Genomic DNA, 22,088 nt, shown 5'->3' with positions numbered 1-22,088 from the left:
CTGAACAAACCAAAACGACCAACGATTCAGTCCATTGTCTGTTTCCATAGCATAAACCGATTAGGTTAGTTTTTGACCTCGACTTTTGTACACAATTGTCTCATCCAACTGATGATAACCCCTGTTTATTTGTAATTTTCTAATTGGTTTTATCACCATTACAATTTTCTTTTGTTACATGTCAATAACTCGTTATTTAATTTTAAAAAACCAACTATTTGTAAATATTATAAAATAAACTAAAATATTTATAACAAGAGTTTACGTAAAAGGACAAAATAATATTATCCATCTATTTTATCATTTCGTATATACACATTGATATTCGACTATATTTATAAATATTTTTAGAAGTCGTGTTATTTAAAATAATTTATTATTATTATTATTTTTTATCTTTGAAAAGTGTAGTAGTCTTATTAGTTGCTTGAAAAAACTAACAATAAGGTTAATTAAGGAAAAATCTATCTATATATATATATTTTACTTTTTTTTTAACTAAAATTCCCATTGATAGACATTGTCTCTCACATTTGATCATCTTCTCTCTCAAATGCTAACTCCACCCAAGCTCACCAATGGCAATATCCCTTGCGTCGCTTTCCCGGTACCGCCATATAAGCTTCTCTCGAGTTTGAAAATTCTGCAACATTTTACATTCCGAATGCTTAACCGTTTTTTATTCTTCAGGATTCGATCGAATTGCAGTCGAAGTCAATTTCCAGAGCTTCCCCGCCGGTTCTCTCCCCCCCAGAGCCGAATAAGGTTTTCTGTTAGTCGGAACCCTAGCGTCCGACTCTGCCTCAGCAATGCCAAAATTAGCGTAAGTGTTCCTCAGTGAAATGGCATAACAGTAACTCAGTTTAATGCTTTCATGCTAGTGTTTTATCCACTTGCTTCAAATTCTAGTGCCCTAATAATAGCGTTGGTTAGTTGTATTTCATCTGGTCTCATCAGTGGTTTCGTTTGAATCGTGTTACTATTTCTTATATACTTCAGAATTGAGCTTCTATATTACATACATGGCCGACCAGCTCTGTATTTTGAACATTACCGGCAAAGGAAAACAAAGGGAGGCATTTTGTACTATTTTAATTTGTTATTGGATACTATAGAAAAATAATAACAAATGAGAGGGAGAGACAGAGAAAGAGAGTTGGTTCTTAGCAGAGTACGAGAAGAGAAGAGGTGGTTTTTGATCCATTTGCCTGGTTGGAGCCACTGGAAGTTTGTTTCTATAAAGCTATTTGGTTGTTTAACTGTTCGTTTGCTTTTTATTGACTTCAGTTGTTTATATGAATAGAACGTGGGCAGTAAATGAAATTTTACGCACGGATGTTCTTGTATTTGGACAAGCGTATGTGTTCCTGATTAGACACTACTGTTGCATTGTCATAGGCCAATGATCCGTTGAAATCTGAGGATGACTTTTCCAATCATGAAACGGAAGGTATGCCATACAAAATCTAACCTATGAATATGTGGTTGAGTTTTGATGCATTTTTATCTGCTGATTTCTTGATCAAGAACTTGAGAATTCTTATCTGCTGATTTTTTGCCTTGTCACTCCTTTTGGAGTTTGTATCCTCGAGCAATATTCTCTTTTCATTTTCTTAGAAAAGTTCCATTTCTTGTTAAAAAAAAAGGATTCTCATCTCTTTTCTTCTCTCTCTTGTTAGGTTCAATGGAAAAGAATGAGAATCGGCAGAAACATCCCCAGAAATCAAATGAGTACTACACTACTTGCCTTGCATACATTTACTGAATTTTAAGGCTACTGCATTTTTCTGTTAATAATGCCATGGTGGTGGTGAGGCATTCCTTTTTCTGCTCAAGATTTCAGTTAATATTTGTACACTTAACCGGTAGAGCAAAACTTAACCTCCACGCTGAATAAGCTACAAAGATAGTCTATTTCATGTTCCACTAATATTTGTACTTTTTTGTTGGTTAATGTCACTGTTTACTTATATTGGTACATTTATTTTACACTTAAGGAAAAAATGGATCTCAGAATATACTTGATCCCCTAAGAATAAACTTAAATTTACACTTAAGAAAAAAATGGATCTCAGAATATACTTGATCCCCTAAGAATAAACCACATCGAAGAGTAAGTCAAGGATCTTTAGATAGGCAAATTTTCTTGTTTATTGGTTGAGACAGCTTTGTAATTCTAGAAATTTGGGTTACATAAATATTTATGTTGGGTACCAAGTTCATAAAGTTATAAATTGACAAGGAAACAAATTTTCCGTTTAGTAACCACATGAAATGAAACAAAGATCTTCTTGGCTTTATAGAAACGATACAAAGATCGTCTTGGCTTTATCAAAAGAAAACAAGGATCTTCTTGGCTTTCCCGAAACAAAACAAAAAACTTCTTGGCTTTATCAAAAGGAACAAAGATCATGTTGGCTTTATCGAAATGAAACAAATACCTTCTCAACTTTATCTTATTGGATGCATTCATACAGTCTTCATGTTAGGCATATATCAGTTTTGATGATATTACATTTCATGTACATGTTCATCTTGTAGGGTACTGGATAAATTGAGGAGATATGGACTTTCTGGAATATTGTCCTACGGATTGTTAAATACAGCCTACTATCTTACAACGTTTCTCGTTGTGTGGTGAGTCCTCTACTCTACTAACTACATATTTACTACTTCTATTATTATGTAGAAGAGGCACTTGTGTCTAATATGAGGCTTCCTAACTTTAGGAGGTTTATTCACTTATTCAGTATGTGTGTGTCGGTTATGAGAATTGGATGTTGAGGGATGATAAGATGGGAACTAGATGACTAGGCGTGGAAATTGTATAGAAAGATAGCTAACACTTAAGTTTTTCCAGGAAGATGTTTGAAAGTAATTCTAGGAACTTGGATGCTACCCCCTCTTCCCTCCTGGGCGAGTTCAAGTTTGAACAATCACAATGTTGACTACCTTCTCTTGTTGACCAACTCCTTTAGTCTAGTTACTCTCTGACACGCTACGCTGCTAATTACCAAATTACCTCTACTCTCCAATACTACAAATATGAAATAACTATTTCCAGAACTTTTTTTTTACGCAATAGTTGTAGCTAATGTTGATATTGGTCTTGTCTTTTTCCAATCGTGAACATGGGGTTCCAATTTCCATAACTTTGGGATGTATTTGGATAACATGGAGGGTGAGACATGGTTTCTTTTTTAGGATATCCCAAGGTTGAATCCAATGGAGACAGGGTACATTTGTAGAAGAGGATTAGAGCACGTGGTTGTGAAGTATGGATGCATACTACCTGCACCTGGATAAGAAAGACCTTGTGAAGCTGCACCATATGTGCTTAAGGGTTGAGATGCCAAGGAATGACATTTCAGCCTTTTGGACATGGTGGTTGTGAAGTATGGATGCATACTACCTGCACCTGGATAAGAAAGACCTTGTGAAGCTGCACCATATGTGCTTAAGGGTTGAGATGCCAAGGAATGACATTTCAGCCTTTTGGACATGATTTAATTCTTGCTTTCAATCAATATTGATGGTAGTGGGACAGATTAAAATACCTTTACTACTTGATCAGTGGGCGGGTTTATTTTATTTTAGGCTATTTTCAAATATATCAAAATGAATCAAAATATTTACTAAATATTGCAAAATATCACTCTTTATCTACGATGGACCACAATAGACTATTATCAATGGACACAAATAATAGTCTATCGCGGTCCATCATAGATAAAAAATGATAGTTTGCTATATTTGTAAGTATTTTCAGAAATTTTGTCATTTAAATAATTTCCCTTTGTTTTATTATTATTATTATTTTTTTTAAGATAACACTCCTTATGTTATAAACTTTCTTTGTCTTCTGTTTATTTCATCACTCTTCCATTAGCAGTCTACCCACTCTTGTTACCAAATTATTTATTTTCATTTTAGGTTCTACATTGCACCAGCACCTGCGAAAATGGGCTATGTTGCGGCTGCTGGAAGGTGAAAAACTTATTTCAGTTATTTGTGGGAACCCCTTTTTGTATGGCTAGCTGCTTTTTGGGCCCAACGTTTTCTTTCATTTTTCTTCATGAAAGCATGGCTTTTTGTTAGAATGAGATATATATGTGTGATGGAGCCTTATACTAAGACGATGACATGTTATTACCTTGTAGATTTCTCAAAATAATGGCTACAGTATGGGCTGGAAGCCAAGTTACTAAGCTTGCAAGAGCTGCAGGGTGAGCTCTTATATTTCTGCTTATTATCAAGTGTTTTTCTGATACATGTGATTCTGCCTGTCAAGTATCAAACAACCCAACTATATGAACTGTAAGGTCTAACTTGCTTACTGGTGGAAATGGCATTCAGCATATTCTAACTTCCACGGGCCCTGTTTGATAACTTTTTTTTAGGGTCATGCTTGATAACATTTTTGTTTCTGATTTTCTATTTTCTAAAGTTATACTCTAATTTGCCAATTTAGAGTCTTGTTCTATGCTTTCAAATCTATTGGAGATCTTTCTGAATAAGAAAAGATTTCAGATATGTTTGTGCTTTGAAATTTTCAAAAAACGGAAAACAAAATTGTTATCTAGTAGGATGTTAAATCTCACTCCTCATTCAATTCTTGAAACAAGGAAGCAACCTGTTAAATCAATGCTTCTCATTCATGCAGGGCTCTTGCTTTGGCGCCATTCGTCGATAGAGGGTTGTCATGGTTCACCGTCAATTACAACTTCGAGTCTCAGGGGAAGGTTGCTAGAAAAGAAACTTCTATTCATGTATTTTGTTTCTTGTTTCATTTCATTGATGTTATGCTAAAGTTAAACCATTTACAGGCATTTATGGCGATTGTTGGGTTCTGCTTAGGATTGGCTCTCTTGTTATTCATTGTTGTTACTCTGCTTTCAGCTTAAGACAACCTTGGAAAGTAAGTACTTTTTCTCTCACTTTATTGGCTTTTCTCTCTAAAGTTTAAGTGTGCTCCTTGTCTTCAATATGAAGCCTTTGATTTTCTTTTCCTTCCTTAATAGTTAAAAATTCCAATATTTTAACAGAGGTTTATGAATTAAATAACAAGTCTAATATATATCATAAAATAAGGATATTTGTGATACCCACATAGGATCTAATATATATTATATCACAAAAGAAAACAAAATGAGGATGGTGTTGAACCAAAAGGTCCAAAACGTTACTTTTTTGTCAATGAGATTGTCGTTGTTTTCTAGAAAATGTATAATGGTCCTATTTTAGGTTCGGATTCAATTTTGATGTTTGATATTTATAACTTTTATTTTCTGATCTTGTTATATATATTTCAATCATTACCCTTTGGCAATACAGTTTTTTTAATCTTTGCCTTATAGCTTTCAAAATCCGTTTTCTTGCTTTTATTTTTATTTTTTGTCTTGTTCTTCCCCTCTCTCTCTCTCTCTCTTTTTTTTTTTTTTTTTTTTTTTTTTTTTTTTTTTTAATTTGGATTCAATTTTCCAAAATAATAAGGAATGAAAACATAAACATATCCCCATTGGAGTAAGGAGCTGGTTATTTTAGTCCTAGATTATTATAGTTGGATTACAATACTTTACATATGTGATGTAGATTCCTTTAGTTTGAGCATAATAGTATGTGTTTGAGGAGATATAAACTATTTTAGTTTGAGAAGAAAATTGTAAACTCGCTATTTTCTTCTCCCAAGTTTTCAAAAAATTTGTTAAAATCAAATAAACAAATATCTTCCGAAACTAATTTTTAGAAGATATTTGTTTGTTCAAAAAATAGCCCAATTGTGAGATTACAGAATAGGCTAAACTTCTCTAAATATCTTTTTGGGCAAGAACTAAAGTAGCTCCAAATAGTTCTGCTATTGTACCTATCAAAGCTATTAAATTCATGATGTAAGTTATTACTATTATAAGCGGAAGAAGCCGAGCGACAAGAAAAATTCCTGTTGCTATCATGGTAGCAGCATGTATATTAGCCGAAATGGGGGTAGGACCCTCCATAGCATTAGGTAACCCTACATGAAGAGGAAATTGAGCAGATTTAGCAACTACACCTGCAAATAATAGGACATTGAACGAACAAATATCTTCCAAAACTAATTTTAAATCTAGCCCAATATAAAAATAGATAAAATTAAAATAAATAAAACAATTTGATCAATCTTAAATGTCAATTTCCTCCCAATTTGATTAATTTGGAAGGGTATGAATTAGAGGGTAAAAATTTAAAAGGAACGGGAATTTATTTTCCTATTTGTTTTCTTATCCTTTATTTTTTTGTTCTTCAATCTTTGCATTGATTCTTTCGTCCAATTCCGTTGTCAGTTGTCAGCAGTAAGATTCCATAGCGTTCCTTCGATTTTAGTCCATTAATCCTTAATTTCTTTAAAAAATCATTACTATTATCATCGAAATTGGTTAAATAGTAACAGAAAATATAATCTCTTAATACGTTTTGAAAAAAGGCAACAACAAATAAGCAATAGGATAGAGACTAAAAATTGGACATTGGAATCAAGAAAGTTGAAGAAATTATTTTAAATTTTGTGATTTGAAATCCAAAAAATAATTTTAAATTAATTTTTTTTTTGTTTGGAATAAAAAAGATTTGAAATGAATGTTTTTAAAACTTTTGGATGGTAGTTGAAAAGGAAAAGAAAATAAAAAATTTCCTAGTACATACTTTTATAGATGAGTTAATTGAAAATTAGTAACGATGAAGTCAATTATATAATTACTTTTAAATTCTATGAAATTGGAACATTTTAGCTTGGAAAGTAAAAATATGATTTGAAACCATTTTAGATTTAAAATTCATTCACTTTTATGCTGAAATATGCAAAATATCACAATCTATCTGTGATAGACTTAAATATACATAGATAGACTATCATGGTGTCTATTCACAATTTATCTCAAATGGACACAGATAATAGTTTGTGTGGATCTATCATTAAAGAGTTTCGAGTTGGGAAGTAGATCAACAAGGCATTAGGCCTTTCATTTCCCATCGATCGAGCATCAGCCCTCATCTCCAGAAACGAAAACAAAAGCTTAGGACAAAGGCTTGACGTTCTAGGGCAGTTACAGAGGTTAGACAATAGGAATGGATGAGGCAGCCTTATTGGAAAGTGGCACAAATAGAGAAAAGGGCGAGACCAGCTAGGTTAGATGATCCCCTAGAAGAAAGCTCAAGCAATAACTATTCTCGATTCTGGGAGAGGCGTAAGACCTAGAGCTAGTTTACTCAGTTGAATAGCTCTTCTTACTCGTTAGTCTCAGAATCAAGAGAATCCAAACTAGAAGTAAAAATGATCTATAAATACTGAAGAAACTTGTTAGATAGATTGTGATATTTTGCAATTATTTTGGTCATTTTACTATATTTGAAAGTAGCATTTTCTTTTAGAACACAAGAACAGTTTTTTAGTACTTTTTTAAGGTTAAGATATTATTTTAATCTCCACACCTTGAATTTTGTCCTATTTAAAAATGTTTAATGTTTGTTTATGTACTCACAATAAATGGTAAAACTAGTGTAATAGCTAGTTTATTCTTGACTTTTTTTTGAAAAAAAAAATATATATATATTGTCTATTAACATTTTATTTATTGTGAAAATATATCCATATAATGCTTTTTCTTAGTTTTACATGAAAATTGTAATTATGTTTTAACCAATTTCAATAGTTGAAACCAACTTTGGAGTAATAAATTAAAATTTATTGGAAAAAGTATAATTGTAGAAACAATTTCTATTGTATTTTAACACTTAAAAAACAATTAAAATATGGTGCATGAGTATTGAAGACATTTTTTTTAAAAAATAAAGTAGTTTAGATTTAAGAAATTTTGTGAAAACTAGTGGTTGTTTTTGCCGTTGTTTTTTAAAAGGCAATTTTATTACGACAAGTCACAAAAGACGACGATTTTAATGAGAGACAATTATACTTGAAAACAAAAAAGAGGCAATTTTGTGAAAAAATATTTTTAGTAGGAAAGAATTCTCATTTATATTTATTGTTTTCTTCAAATGGTTATTGGACATTTCTTGGACGCCATGTAAGATGTAGGATTTTTCTTGTTTAAATATTTCGTTTAAATGTAAATGGAAAGAAATCGATTGATACCTTATACTAAAATAATGAGGACTAACATAAGTTGTATCATCATAGATTAATATAGATGCACTAAAGTTAGGGGAAAAAGAACCTCATATGTTATAAAATCAAATCAGCTGCCATGTTCAATGAAACAAAAATAATTAATTTTCTTACAGCAAGAATCTTTGAAAATAAAAAACAATTGTGAATGAGAAACCTTGGGCTCATCAATTGGTGATGAGAGATGCCAGCCATCATAAGATAATTATTGAAGAGAAAAGTACAAAAACCAAGCTTAGGTACTTTCTAATGAAATGCTAGATTTTTTTTCTTTTTTTTTTTTTTGGGAGGGGGGGGGGGGGGGGGGGGGGGTCTTTTAATATACAAATATAGTTACCTATTTGAGTTTTTATCTTACTAGATAGGAGTGGATATTGGTTAAATTGGGTTGGAGTAGATGTTAGCTAGATTGGTCTCGATGCCAATTATTGATGAAAAATAGGTCTAAAAACACACCACATTAGGTTAAAAAGCACTCTTAGTTTTCAAACATTCATCAAAGTGACGGTCTAGTCTCTGAAGTCCAATATTGATGAGAAATAAATCTACAAATGTAAAATTTTAAAGCGAATGAATCTGCTAGACTGACCAAGTTAAAATGAAGGGGTTTCTCCTTAAAGATTTTTTTTTACTATGCATGTTAATCATTGGGCAACTGTTAATGAGCTTAGCTTGACTAGTTTGGGATGTGTTTGGATTGACTTTTCAAGTATTTAAATAAGTACCAAAAAATGTTTATTACTTGGAAAGATAATCCAAACAGTTAGTATCGATCGAGAGGCCAAAGGAACGATGTCCCCTCACTTGACAACTTATTTAACGAACCAAATAACAGTAGGGTTACTTCTAAACCAATATTGAATCTAAGAAAACTCAAAGAAACCAAATTGCTGGAATCAACATATTTAATATGGCCAACTAGATTCAAACTTATATTTATATTTTTCAATTTTTTTTGCTTGCACCCCTAACATGTTATAGACCATTTCATTAAAAAATGAAATGGTATAAACAATATATTATAATAATTAGTTGGTTCAAGTATATAGTTACAAGGGGAATTGTTAATGAAGTTGGAGGCTTTTCCTTTACTCAAACTTAATAGTATCCATCAGCTTCTCATTCAATTCTCAGGATATTCGAATATCCTTTCCACACTGATTCTGCTGCAACAAGACTTCCATTTAAACCATCAACTCTCCACCGTTCTTCTCTTCAAAAATTTGTTTTTGTTTTTCTCTTTCACTTCCTCAAATTTTGGTTCATTTTATTTCTTATATAATAATACTAGTTACTATTATAATTAAAACAAGAACTGAACGATTTTGCTTTAGTATCTTCTTCTCTTTTTTCTTTTCTTTGGGTTGGGAATTGATTTGATCACCATATAACTAACTACGTTCGTTTGAAGTTTTCTAAAATATATTTGAAATATTCTTCCTTTCTAAATCATGAATTTGTAAATAGTCGTACAATAGCTTTACCATTACAAGTATACTTAAAGATCTTGAGTTTCCATCTCTTTTTCATATTTTCTTACAGGTTGAATTGGTTTTGTCACCAAATCAAAACCATAAATACTTTCTTGTAGCCTATCTGGATAACTTTCATCGAAAAGTTCTCTTTTGAGATAATTCTTCCTTTGAAAATCACAAGTTTGTACATAGCGATACAATACCTTTTGAATCAACTCTTAGAAAACTACAAGTGTAGGGTCTTATACGTTTACTTTTTTCGGGGTTGGGGAAATTTTTGTTTGTTTTTGAGGGCGAGGATGGCAAAGTTGGAAGAAGTTGGAGAGAAAGTGATGGTAATCCAAGATGGAAGCAGAAAGTTCAGTTGGAATGCGGCCATGGGAATTGTATGGGTGCTGAGGAACTCTCCATTTAGAAAAGGAGATGAAATAACACTATTAGTTGTTCTTCACCAGGTTAATAATCCTAGTATGTATGCTTTGATGGAAGCTTCAATGTGTAAGATCTCAATTACACACTCTTTTATCTCCCTTCCAATTCTTCCTCAAAATTTCAAGGGAGTGTAATGATTCTAATCTCCGACTTTTTGGTCGTGAGTATATCCTTTGATCAGTTGAGCTATGCTCGATTGTTTTCTTACTGCACTAAAATAGCCAAGATATAGTAGTAAATCAACTAGTATGATTAAGTTTTGGATTTAGACGTTCCTCTTTATTATCAATGCTATTGTTTCTTGTATTTTGGGGAGGATCTATTTTCCAATTATTTCTAGTATTTGGGCAAATTATTTTTCCAACTATTCTTCAAGTTTAGGTTTTCTTCCAACTTTTCAAGCGTTTAAAAGAATAAATAAATAAATAGGTATATGTATATGTATATGTATGTGTGTATATATATATATATGTATGTATGTATGTATATGTATATGTATGTATGTATATATATTTGGGGTCTTTTCATATATGTATGTATATATATATATATATATATATATAGCAAAATGGTCAACTATTTCATTGAATGACCAACAATTTCTACTTTGTCAATTTGTCGTTTTCCTATATTTGAAAATATTTTTAGTGGTTCTTTTATTTAAAATAATTTCCCTACTTTTTTTCAATGTAAAGTATACTTTCAATTTGTTGTTTTCTTATATTTGAAAATATTTCTAGTGGTTCTTTCATTTAAAATAATTTCTCTACTTTTTTTCCGATCTAAAGTATACTTTCATTCTTGTGATTTTCATCTTCCCAGCTTTTATTTTTGAAAAGAAGGTGAATATTGTACTTTGAGGTTTGATTAATAATGACTTCCATGGTTGATTAAACAATTTTTTTTCTTTTTTTTTTTCTTTAAGAAAACTTCCTTTTTTCGTTGGTTAAATAAAACATTTTTTTGTCGGTTTAAATGCTATTTTGATTTGGACTATTACATTGGTTCATTCTGGTTATCTTACTTTCGAAATCTTCCTTTCGCTAATTGTACCATAGCCTTTTTCAACGTTTCTATTATTGCTTTCAAAACATCCTTTCAGGGACTTCTTGGCAAGAGATAATTATTTCATTTATTCAAGTAATACATGCTAATATTTTCGAAATGTAATCATATAATTATGTGTATATATATATATATATATATATTTTTTTTTTTTTTTGCTTAAACTTTGTGCTTGAAAACTCCTAACAAGGATCAAAATGGTTACTTTTTTAACCATTAAAGTATTAGTGTTTGTTTTGAATGGTACTTATCTTAAAATAGGATTTTAAAAGAGCGATACTTTGATGTATCCCAAGACACACCTATCTTTATACATCTTACTTACTGCGATCATATTACATACATAGTGAATTAAAATATTTTTTTAGAAGAAAAAAGGTTATTGTAATTTATCATGTGATATGTTATGATGTGACATGTTAGTGTGGTGCACAAAGAAAAACAGCAAAGTATTTTCAAGCCTTATGGTTTTTTTAAGTTCTAAAAAATTAGAGAAATTGTTAAAAAAATAAAATATTTGACAAAATATTTGCACTTCGTAGAAAAATCAAATCTAATAAATTTTATCTTCCAGGAGTTTTGTTCAGTGGACTATAAATAGTTTGTTAAATTTTTCTATTTTTGAAAAAAAACCTTATTTAATCCTTAGAATAATTTTTTGAAGGGGGTTTTAAAAATAATAATAAATAATAAACTATTTAAATTTTATAGAAAAAATTACGAAAAGACAAAATTTTAGTCTATTTTGTTACTTTTGACAATTTTTCTCTTTTTATTTTAATTCTTTAAAACGCTTTTTTTACACTTAAAATTTCCTTCTAAGCCCTCGACTAAATTTTCTTGTTTTAAAAACATACATTTTTTTAAAAAATAAGTTTTCTCGTTGGGAAGGAAATGAAAGCGACATCGAAGTATTACTCTTTTAATAATTACATGGCCGAAAGCAAACTTTTTGGAAGTTACAAGACTCAAACCATGTGTAGAGTGAAAATTTGAACGATCTTATTGTTTGGTTATCGATCTTCGAATATAACCAAAATGAGTTAAAGTTAAAAAAAAAAATATACCGTCCAAAATAGCATTTAAATACTTATTTATTTATTGTACTAAAATAATCATTTGTTGTTGGATTTCACCAGTGGGACACAAGCAGCGAGTGGATTCGAACTCTATGATAGGGCTGAACGAAAACCTGATAGAAAAGGAAAGTGCAAAGAAAATGGAAGAATATACTAACAATGAAGGAATGCATGAAATTATGGATCTTTGTGAACGCAAAAAGGTTAGCAATTTCAATTATGCTATTATGCTCTAGAAAATGTCTTTGAGATGTGTTATGATACATTAATGTTGATCCAATTCACATTTTTTATGGTAAAGAACTAGTTTGATAACTACATTCTTTTTCAATGCTCAATAACGGTTCGTTTTGTAGTTCTTTAAAACTAAGTCTATAAATATTCTTTCTACCTCTTAAATTTCTTACTTGTTGTCTACTTTTTAGTAATGATTTCAATAACCAAACTAAATTTTAAAAACTAAAAAGAGTAGGTTTTTTTTTTTTTTAGAATTTGACTAAGAATTCAACTCTTTCACTAGATGCAATCCATTTCAAAAATCAAATGGGTGTCAAATGTGGTCTAAACTTATCATAATCATTACTTTTAGGGTAATTGCAAGGTAGCTCTTTAGGTCGTATAATACTATAATCAATGATATCAAAATTTTTAAAAAGTTACAAAAATAATAAAATTTGTTAGGGATATACTCTAATCTCTATCACCGATATTCTTATTAGTAATGTAGTGATCTTCGAGGGTGGAAGATTTAAATTTTGCTATATTTATAATTTTTTTTGCATTTTGATATATCTACAAATACGTTAGGTTTGATCGAGTCCTGTCTCTAGAGTATAGAAAGGATCTTAATTTCAAATATACTTAGATTCTCTATTTTAGACTAATGAGTTCAATGGAGTAAGGGTTAATAAAAATTTTGTAAAATTTATTAGATAAGGTTCAAGGTGGAAGTTCATACAGGGTCTTCTGCGAAGAAAGTTGCTCTTGAAGCTGCTAAAAGTTACAAACCAACTTGGGTTATCCTTGATAGGTGAAAATCTCAACCCAATTCATCTTATTTTAGTCCTTCAAAATTTCTATCCATATTTCTCTCTTGCTTTTAACCCTTTCAAATAAGCACTTCATGTTAAAAAAATGTTTATTAGAAAAATCAATTTTAACCCCAAACTTGTATCCATTTTAATCCAAATCTTAACTTTAGGTTTAACAAGTTATCGTTGCATATACGTTTTATAAAAGCTCGTTTGTGCATTTATGAATTATAGAACAGAATTGACAAACTTTTAGATAAGGAAAATGAATGCATTAGAGTTTAGAAAGAAGATTATGAATTTTGTTCAATTTATTTTTATGCTATGGTTGGTTAAAATTAGAGGTTGTTTTTAGCAAATTCCAACCAAGAAGTAAAGATTGCAACACTTACATAATTTTAGGATGATTAGGGTCGAAACACTATTACCGTCTAAACAAATTTATAGTGCATGTAGTAAGATTCACGACGGTTAAGTCGTACACGAAATGATGCGAAATCGAAATGTACAGGCGTATGAAGAGAGAGAGAAAATTCTTTCTAAAGAGATTGAGTTGCAAGATATCAAGAATGAAAGGGGACAACACAGTTCATGAGTTGAGAGGGAAATTGGGAGTGGGAATTGGAAGTAATGAGGAGGAAAAGGATTTGTCAACAACTCCAACTTCTCCAAATTACTTCCCAAAAACCTCTCCTTCTCAATTTAGTTATGCTGAGATGATACCAGGAAGTCCTCAACTCCAACTTTCTTCAACTAGTAATTCTCCTTTTCCCTTCTCTTTTTCTTGTTTCGCTTATAAATATCATCTTGGTTTCCATATTTCGTTTTTGTTTCGTTTTAATTAGCTTATGTACTTTTAGTAAATCTTAAATCTATGGTGTTATTGGAATACGGTTTTGAAGGAAGCTAAGTTTAATTAACAAAATATTCATAAGTTTTGAGGTAGACTTTCAAAAACTTGATTTTAGGCTTTGAACTTTGCGTTGTTTTGATAAATATTGGAACCATTATTTACTAGGGTTAATTTGAAATATAGCGAAATGAATCAAAATATTTACAAATATAGTAAAATGTTACTATTTGTCAATGATAGACAATGAATAATGATAGACCTTGATAAACTATTATCATCTATCACCACATATTGACGGTAGTCTATCATTGATAAACAATGACATTTTGCTATATATGTAAATATTTATAATAGTTTTGTTATTTAAAATAAATAGACAATTGAAGGATGTTGTAACCTAGAGACAAATTGGTTCAATCCTCCATCGAGTTGTACTTAAGATTTAAAATATCGTTATTAGCAAAAATGCCCAGATCTTCATTTATCGAAATTTCAATCAAATATATATTTTTGGTAAAAAATTTAAAAATTAAATATGTAAATAAACATTATGGTTATTTTATGTATATTGTAGATTTGTTTAAGCTGCATAGTAAATATCAATTCATGAATATATAAGTTTTAAAGGGGCGTTTTTAGAAATAGTAAAATATAAAATTCATAAAATTTTGTATAGTATATTTGAAAATTTTGCTATATTTTATATACCGTTTTATTCTTTTTTACTATTTATTACAATTCCCCAATTATTTAAACTAAAGATTGAGTTTTTAAAAAACAATGAAAAAGAAAATATAAACTATTTACATTTTATTTAAAAAATAACCCAAAAAGAATTATTACATTAGTTTGTGGACTTAGTGATTTTTTGGTATTGACCTAAGAAAACATGATCATTTTTGGGCATTTTTATTAGAAAAAGGAGAAGAAGAAACGGACTTCTTCGAAACGAATTTAGAACGGCGGCATAACAACAAGAAACGGCCTACGCTCTGCAAATCATCCTCAAGCGGTAATGTAAATGAATCGAAATCTTCGGTTCTGCCAATTCGAACGCCGAAAGAAATTTCTCCAGGAGGAGGTGATTCGTCTTCCTCCCCATTCTCCATTTCCGATGACTTCAAAATCTCCGCCTGTTCGGTTTGCCATATACGACGCCCCTTTGTTGGATGGAGGAGGGATTTCACTTACGCAGAGCTTCATGCCGCTACCAATGGATTCTCCCAGCACAATTTCCTTTCTGAAGGTGGGTTTGGTTCGGTTTATAGTGGTGAAATCGGTGGGATTAAGATAGCTGTCAAGCAACATAAACTTGTGAGTTCTCAAGGGGAAAAGGAATTCAGATCTGAGGTTAATGTTCTTAGCAAAGTGAGCCATGAGAATTTGGTGATGCTTTTGGGTACGTGTAGAGAAGCAACTCGCCGGCTGCTGCTTGTTTATGAGTATGTTTGCCATGGATCCTTGGAGAAACACTTGTCAAGTAAGGATTACTTCATGGAGCCTGTAGTTATTGTTCTTTTTTTTTAAAAAAAAATTGAAATTTGGTAATATCTTTGCTTTTCAGAAATGTTTTACAAATCGTATTTGGTTCATGGGAAAATATTTTTGGGTTAATAATCACTTTTGGTTGTGAACTTCAGTAGAATTAACAATTTAGTCCTTGAATTGGAACTTTGATTTATAACGAATAATTTAGTAACTTTAGCATGAAAGGATTTAGTTTGTATACTTTTAAATTCGTAAGCGTTTAGTTCTTATCAAGGGAAAACCCCAAGTCTCAGCAAACTTAATTGTCAATTTATTACTTGGCCTGTCAATCTACTTGTTTAAGATGTTTCATTAATCTTAATAGTAACTTTTACTAGATTAATTAAATAGTTACAATTTGTAAAGTACAAGGACTTAATTGTGATACTTGTTAAAGTTTAGGGACTAGATTGTTGTACATCTAGAAGTTCAAAGACTAAATTGTTACAAATTAATGTTCAAGGAGTAAATTGGAACCTCTATGAAAGTTCATAACCAAAAGTGATTTTTGACCTATTGTTTAGGTTTACGTGTTTGGTAATTTGGTTTTAGAAAAAGTTGATTGAAGTTCTTTGTTTTCATTTCTAATCTTGCGTATTATTTCTTAGTATTGTGCATTGTGGATTCTATCTACAAATTAGGCTCGGGAGGATGATTTTACCATTCTTCTTTTAAGTTCAAGGTACTTGTGTATATTTGATAACCTTTCATGTGTCACTCTATTGGACATATTTAAAAATTGTATTAAATCGCTATTACAGAGTACTATGAAAATCATTGATAAATCCTAACATTCTACAAATTAATTAATTAATTATTAAAAGAAAAAAAGTTGAGCATAGCTGCTTTTATTATTATTATTTGTATTTTCTTATCTCTGTTTTTAACAAACTAAAGCGCAAGAAACCTAATGCTGTTATCAAATGAAATGTTCTCGTTTGCTAACCATTAGTTTTTATGAGCACAGTTACTTCTCCCTATGAGTTTCTTTGTTTTCTACTTTTTAGAGGTGCTTTCAAAATCTAACCCAAGTTGTGATAACTCAAAAGGTAGTTTTTAAAAACTTGGTTTTGATTTTGGAATTTGGCTATGAATTCAAATCTTTTCTTTGAAAAGATGAAAAATATGGTAAAGAATTGTGAAAAAACAATTCCAAATTCTCAAAATCAAACAAATATGTAGCCAAATGTTTGTTGTGTTGTGTTTATTCTTAGCAATTTTTTTTTAAAAAGGAAATGATTGCTATATTTTCTTATTTTTCTTTGTAAATAAACTGAAGTAGTCATCAAAAACAATCTTTTTGGTGGAATTTATGCAGGGACTGCCCGCAGACCTCTTAGTTGGGAAAAGAGGATGAAGATAGCTAGAGGAGTTGCTAGAGGGTTACAATATTTGCATCAAAATAACATCATCCACAGAGATATGAGACCAAATAATATCCTCATAACTCATGATTATGAGTCACGGGTAATAATTTCCTGCCTGAGCTGCCATGGTCGTTTCACAAGTGTAGCTGTTGAACTTTTTTTTTTTTTTTTTTCCTTTTTTCCTTTTTTCCTTTTTTCCAGAACAATTTGGAGCTATTGAACTCCTTTAAATTTATTAAATTACATTAAGTATTCAGTTTAGAATGACCTTTTCTTACATTCAGTTAGGACTTGGGAGAATTAATCTAGTCATTGTTAAAAACACCGTTGAAAAACCTATGTTTCTATTTGTTTAAAAATACTCTTAACTATTTCACGAATATTTAAAAGATACTAGAAATTTTTTTGAATTTCAGACGAAAATTATGACCTTGAATGTTGTGGTTGAGGCAGTGAACTAGAATGGCGTGGTGATACACTTTTTGTGGTAGGCCACCTCACCACTGCACCATTTAAGGGTAAAATTTCTGTCCAAAATGTTAAGGAATTGTCATAATCAAGCATAGTTTGAAATGTTTATAAAAAGACAAGGGTGTTATTGCAAATTTTGGAAGAATAGGTATATTTTCTAAGCAAAGGAGAAAGTTGAAGCGTACTTTTTGTAATTTAGCCATTAACCATTATAGAATTACAGTTTTAAAAAATCAGTAAAACGGTGCTGCTTTTTTCTTTCACAGCTAGGAGATTTTGGACTAGCAAGAACTCAGTATGAAGACTCTGGAGAGACGAGGGTTGTTGGGACATTGGGATACTTAGCACCAGAATATGCGGAATTTGGTAAAGTATCTACCAAAACCGATGTTTATGCCTTTGGTGTGGTCTTGTTACAGCTTATTACTGGATTGAGGACTACCGACATGATATTTGAAGGAAAGAGTCTTGTGGGCTGGGTAAGGAAAAACCTCTTTGCTAAAATGTTTTGATAATCTCCTGTGACTCATTCTCTAATAGGAGCCATCTTATTAAATCGCTAAATGTGACGAAATATAATTAAGCTGATAATCACTGTAAGTGATCATTATGCTGCCCTGATATTACAAACTAATGAGAATGATAAATAAGTAGGATTGACTGATTCTGAAAGCATGCACATGTCTTGTCTCTTGTATAGAAGCTCTGAGGCCATATACAACATGATCGACAAGGGAAAAACAACTAGAAATGAACTTGAAGAGGTTTTTACTAAATTACTAAAAGGATGTCAACAAAAAGTTGCATTTAGTTATCTTTTTCAATAGTTCAAAGTCCTAATAACGTTCAAGGTTCAAGTGAGCTTTCAGAACTTAGTACAATAGTCAATAACTATTTTATAAGATGAGGTATTTCATATTAATTAGAAAAAATATTAACCATACACTACAAGAAGCTATTGTATTCTGATGTGCTCTAATGTTAATTCACCATAAGTATTAGTGGAGTCCATTCTAATGTGCTTTTTTCTTTTGCATGGCTGTGTAGGATAGATGTCTTAATTTGATGTATAAACCTTACTTAGTGATTCTAAATTCTAATAGTGACATCTCTTTGCAATTTTGCTGAAGTCTTTTTCTTTTTGGCTCTTTGATAAGTTCTTTATACAAGAGATTCAATGGAAGATGATAAGTCGGCATAATCTTGATTCATATAAGATGTCAAATTACCTAGAATGGCCCAACACTAGGAATATGTTCACATTACATGCTTCAATCTGCTTGGCTCCTGAGTGCCAGTATGTGTGTGTATTAATTACCTGATACTTCAAAGTTATTAAGAATTTACTAAAGGAAGTTGTGCTACATGTGTTGTTTTGTTATTTTAGGCGAGACCATTGCTAAAGGAAAGAAACTACCCTGATTTAATAGATCCAAAAATAGCAGACTCCCATGATTTCTACCAACTATTTTGGATGGTTGATGTAGTAGTGAAATGCCTGAGAAAGGATCCTCGCAAGAGAATAACTATGAATAAGGTGAACACTCTCCCCATATATTTTCTGCTTCGTTGCTTCCAAGTTCGATAACCATTTGTTTTTTATTTTTGTTATTATTATTATTATTATTGAAGATTAAGCTTGTACTTTTTTTCAATTTTTTCTTTGTCTAGACTTTTAGGGCATGTTTTTTAAAATCAAAGCAAAAATTTGAAACTAAAAAAGTAGTTTTAAGCCTAGGTGAGCATAGTTGAATGGTAATTGAGATGTTTTCTTCTCTAGAGGTTGAAGGTTCTCGATTCTTCGTCCTTGCACTTGTTGTACTAAAAAAGTGTTTTTAAAATGAAAATCTTAATTTCGTCGTTGTATGTTGTGTAGTGATTCTTTTGTGCTTTACATGTTATGTTAATAGGTACTTGAATACTTCAATTACCTAATGGATGGTGATCCAACCGGCAACATCGGAGACCTTTCTCCTGCAGAATCATGTACACCGACCAATGAATAATCGAAATCTTCGAATCACTAGGTTCATCCAATAAATGACTGCTAGGTAAACCAAATCTCGCTGGAAACCACTGGGAAATTCAACTCTAAATAACAAAGAAAAGGAGATAATAGAATAGATGTTATGTGTTGTTTAGGAGATAGGATATATTAAACATGTTATACTTGAGAAAGTACATTTCTGTTTTGTTGTACTGTTTCGTTGTGGCCATTATAATTGTTCCAAATTGCTTCTGTATTTGATAGTTTATAGCTGTGGATATGAGGTTGCTCTGAATGAAAGTTGACATTGGATTTAAAACTTTCAACTCATTCAATTATTTTGACTACTTTTTTTCTTTTTCTTTTTTACTAACATGTGAAGAGAGAGGACATTTTAAATTCGAGTAAAGGCTCTCCTTTCTTTTGCTTGTTTCAAATTAATACAAAATCTATTTCTTCACATTAAAGTAGTTTGGATTTGTTTGTATGAAGTTTTGCACTTATGACTAGGGGGCATGCTTGAGTTTAACAACTGTGTGTGAGTGAACTTATCTTTGAGATAAATTGGAAACTATAACAATGTTTAGGTCAACAAGTTCGTAATAAGTATATAAGAGTTGAAATGTTATAAACGAATCGAGGTGTATTTACAACAAAATTGACAAAGTGAAAAAGAATACAATTATTAAAAACTAAATTTCATTGGTGTGCATTTCATTATGTGAAGATTCGTTGTGATCTTTTCTCCCTTCTTCAATGTGTGCGAATGAGAAAGAAAAAAAAAACCATTAGATTAATTCACTTACACAAACATAAGCATTAAAAAAATTGAAAAAATTATATATAATGAAAATAGATCTTTCTAAGATTCTCAAAAAGAAAAAAAAAACAATCTAAAAAATAGATGCAAGGAAATTTTTTAAACTAATAAAATAAACTAGTGATAATTTTTTAATCTTATTTTAATTATTTTTCTTTTACGTTTTATACTCAATAATTTTGAAAAATATAATCCTAATTAAAAAATATACATTCTTTTTGTCAAAAATGGAGATAAATAAGTTTTTTAATTATTTTTTCTTTTACTGTCTTATATTTCATAATTGGGAAAATGATTTATTTAATGATTTGGACTAATGAAATTTTGATTAGGAATATAAAGAAAATGATTACATGGAAGCCTAGAACTATTACGCGAAAGGTTGATAGAATGATTAATGCAGTGAAAAGGGTTAAAGAATTAGGCATTGAACCAAAGGCTCCCATGTTTGTTTATGCAGTTTTTGTAAGGCTTTCAATGAGTGATTCAACTTGGAAGAAGAAAGTAACTGTTATGAAGAGTTTAGGATGGTCTGAGAATGAGATTTTTACAGCATTTAAGAAAGATCCAAATTATTTAGCTTGTTCAGAGGAGAAAATGAGGAATGTTACAGATTTCTGTTTCAACACTGCAAAGTTGGATCCTGGAACCGTAATTTCTTACCCTGTGTTCTTCAAGTTGTCGGTCAACAAGCGGCTCCGACTGAGGTACAAAGTTCTCGAGGTTTTGAAGGTGAAAAATCTCCTCAAGAACAAAAAGGTTGCTCTTGCTGGGTGGTTTGTGCAAGGGGAGAGAGAATTTGTGGAGAAGAATGTTGTTAAGCATTTGGATGAAATCCCAAATCTGATGGATATATACCGGGGCAATGACGCATCTGAAACCAAATATGTTTCATAGGATTGGAAAGTTGTAAGTTAAAATGTTCATAAAGTCTAAATTTGAGGATCACGAGGGAGAGCAATTTTGTTGTTAGTGAGGTTACTGTTCTGTTTCAAAGAACAATGCTTCTTGAGCTTTTCAAGATCTCTCTGTGTGTTGTGTTTTAAGGTGGGAGAGTTGTGTTGTGTTTTTCTTCCCAAATTAAGGCAGTGTATATTTCCTTCTTAGACATGTTAAACTAGAAATTGGAGCTGTTTTTATTTTTCCCTTCCTAATCTTTTACTTTTTGTTTGATTTTTTGTAAGTTAGTACACTACTTTTGGAATCCAATGATCTTGAAATAGTGAGAGGTGGTTTTGTTCATTCATACTGTGAGATGAGAGACATGAGACTTCTAGATAAACCTTCCGCTTTGTCTTTTAAGTGGAGGAGATTCGAACATACCATCCCCAATTTGACTGTAATTCTTTTGCTATTCTAAATAACAATCTTGGGAGTTGTTTGCAGCCTTAGGTTGAGATAGAATGTGTAAAGTTCATATCTCTTTATTTGGAGAGTAGAGTTGTTTCGTATGAGTTGTGGTATCATTGTGTTTCTAGCATTGAGTTCATAAGTCTGTATATGGTCAAGTTTTTATATTTTAAAATAATATATTTTATATAGGTAAACTTTCGTAAATGTAACCAAATACTAAACTATTTATGATCCGTGTAACAAAACATTTTTATAATATTTTAGGTTTTGTCCTTCCATCTTTCTTCTCCTACTCCGATGAAACCGTCTTCCTTTTGCGATTTATTTGATCTTCTCTTTTTTCAATTCTTTATTTAAACAGTTCTGTGTACCGGAGCATTGTCCCAGCCGAAACCAGTTCTGTTCAATAGGATTGGAAAGTTGTAGTTAAAATATTCTATTAGTTTAATTTCAGCATCATTGATTCACTG

General features: G+C 31.0%; 1 protein-coding gene across 5 annotated transcripts; it reads left to right on the top strand.

Annotated features, from left to right (window-relative positions):
- The first annotated feature begins 457 nt into the window (after nucleotides 1–457).
- On the top strand, nucleotides 458–19,771 carry LOC103488806 (probable serine/threonine-protein kinase PBL12). 5 transcript variants are annotated; one of them, XM_008447703.3, is made up of 10 exons: nucleotides 458–607; nucleotides 691–823; nucleotides 1,399–1,450; nucleotides 1,680–1,731; nucleotides 2,542–2,637; nucleotides 3,934–3,987; nucleotides 4,161–4,226; nucleotides 4,664–4,742; nucleotides 4,827–4,918; nucleotides 9,701–9,937. In XM_008447703.3, the coding sequence occupies exons 1-9, from the start codon at nucleotides 579–581 to the stop codon at nucleotides 4,902–4,904; spliced, it is 639 nt and encodes a 212-aa protein (XP_008445925.1). In that variant the 5' UTR covers nucleotides 458–578; the 3' UTR covers nucleotides 4,905–4,918; nucleotides 9,701–9,937. The 5 variants fall into 5 exon arrangements, with proteins under 5 accessions (XP_008445925.1, XP_008445926.1, XP_008445924.1 ...); XM_008447702.3 differs by lacking the exons at nucleotides 458–607; nucleotides 691–823; nucleotides 1,399–1,450; ... (3 more) ...; nucleotides 4,161–4,226; nucleotides 9,701–9,937 and adding exons at nucleotides 12,270–12,412; nucleotides 13,142–13,239; nucleotides 13,752–13,996; ... (3 more) ...; nucleotides 18,846–18,995; nucleotides 19,369–19,771 and having other exon boundaries at nucleotides 4,685–4,742; XM_008447704.3 differs by lacking the exon at nucleotides 9,701–9,937 and having other exon boundaries at nucleotides 4,827–5,323.
- Nucleotides 19,772–22,088: the final 2,317 nt, after the last annotated feature.

This window comes from Cucumis melo, chromosome 10 (genome assembly GCF_025177605.1).
Source record: "Cucumis melo cultivar AY chromosome 10, USDA_Cmelo_AY_1.0, whole genome shotgun sequence".
In the NCBI taxonomy this organism is placed as follows: domain Eukaryota; kingdom Viridiplantae; phylum Streptophyta; class Magnoliopsida; order Cucurbitales; family Cucurbitaceae; genus Cucumis; species Cucumis melo.
Note: the sequence above shows the minus strand (reverse complement) of the source record. Positions and strands in the feature narration are given on the sequence as shown.

What these genes read in the sequence shown, in the direction of transcription:
- LOC103488806 (XM_017044765.2), top strand. Translation starts at nt 9,933, where the DNA reads ATGGCAAAGTTGGAAGAAGTTGGAGAGAAAGTGATGGTAATCCAAGAT. An exon ending in TTTGATGGAAGCTTCAATGT is followed by an intron (nt 10,132 to 12,269) that starts GTAAGATCTCAA and finishes GGATTTCACCAG; the next exon opens with TGGGACACAAGCAGCGAGTG. An exon ending in AGAGAATAACTATGAATAAG is followed by an intron (nt 18,996 to 19,368) that starts GTGAACACTCTC and finishes TTATGTTAATAG; the next exon opens with GTACTTGAATACTTCAATTA.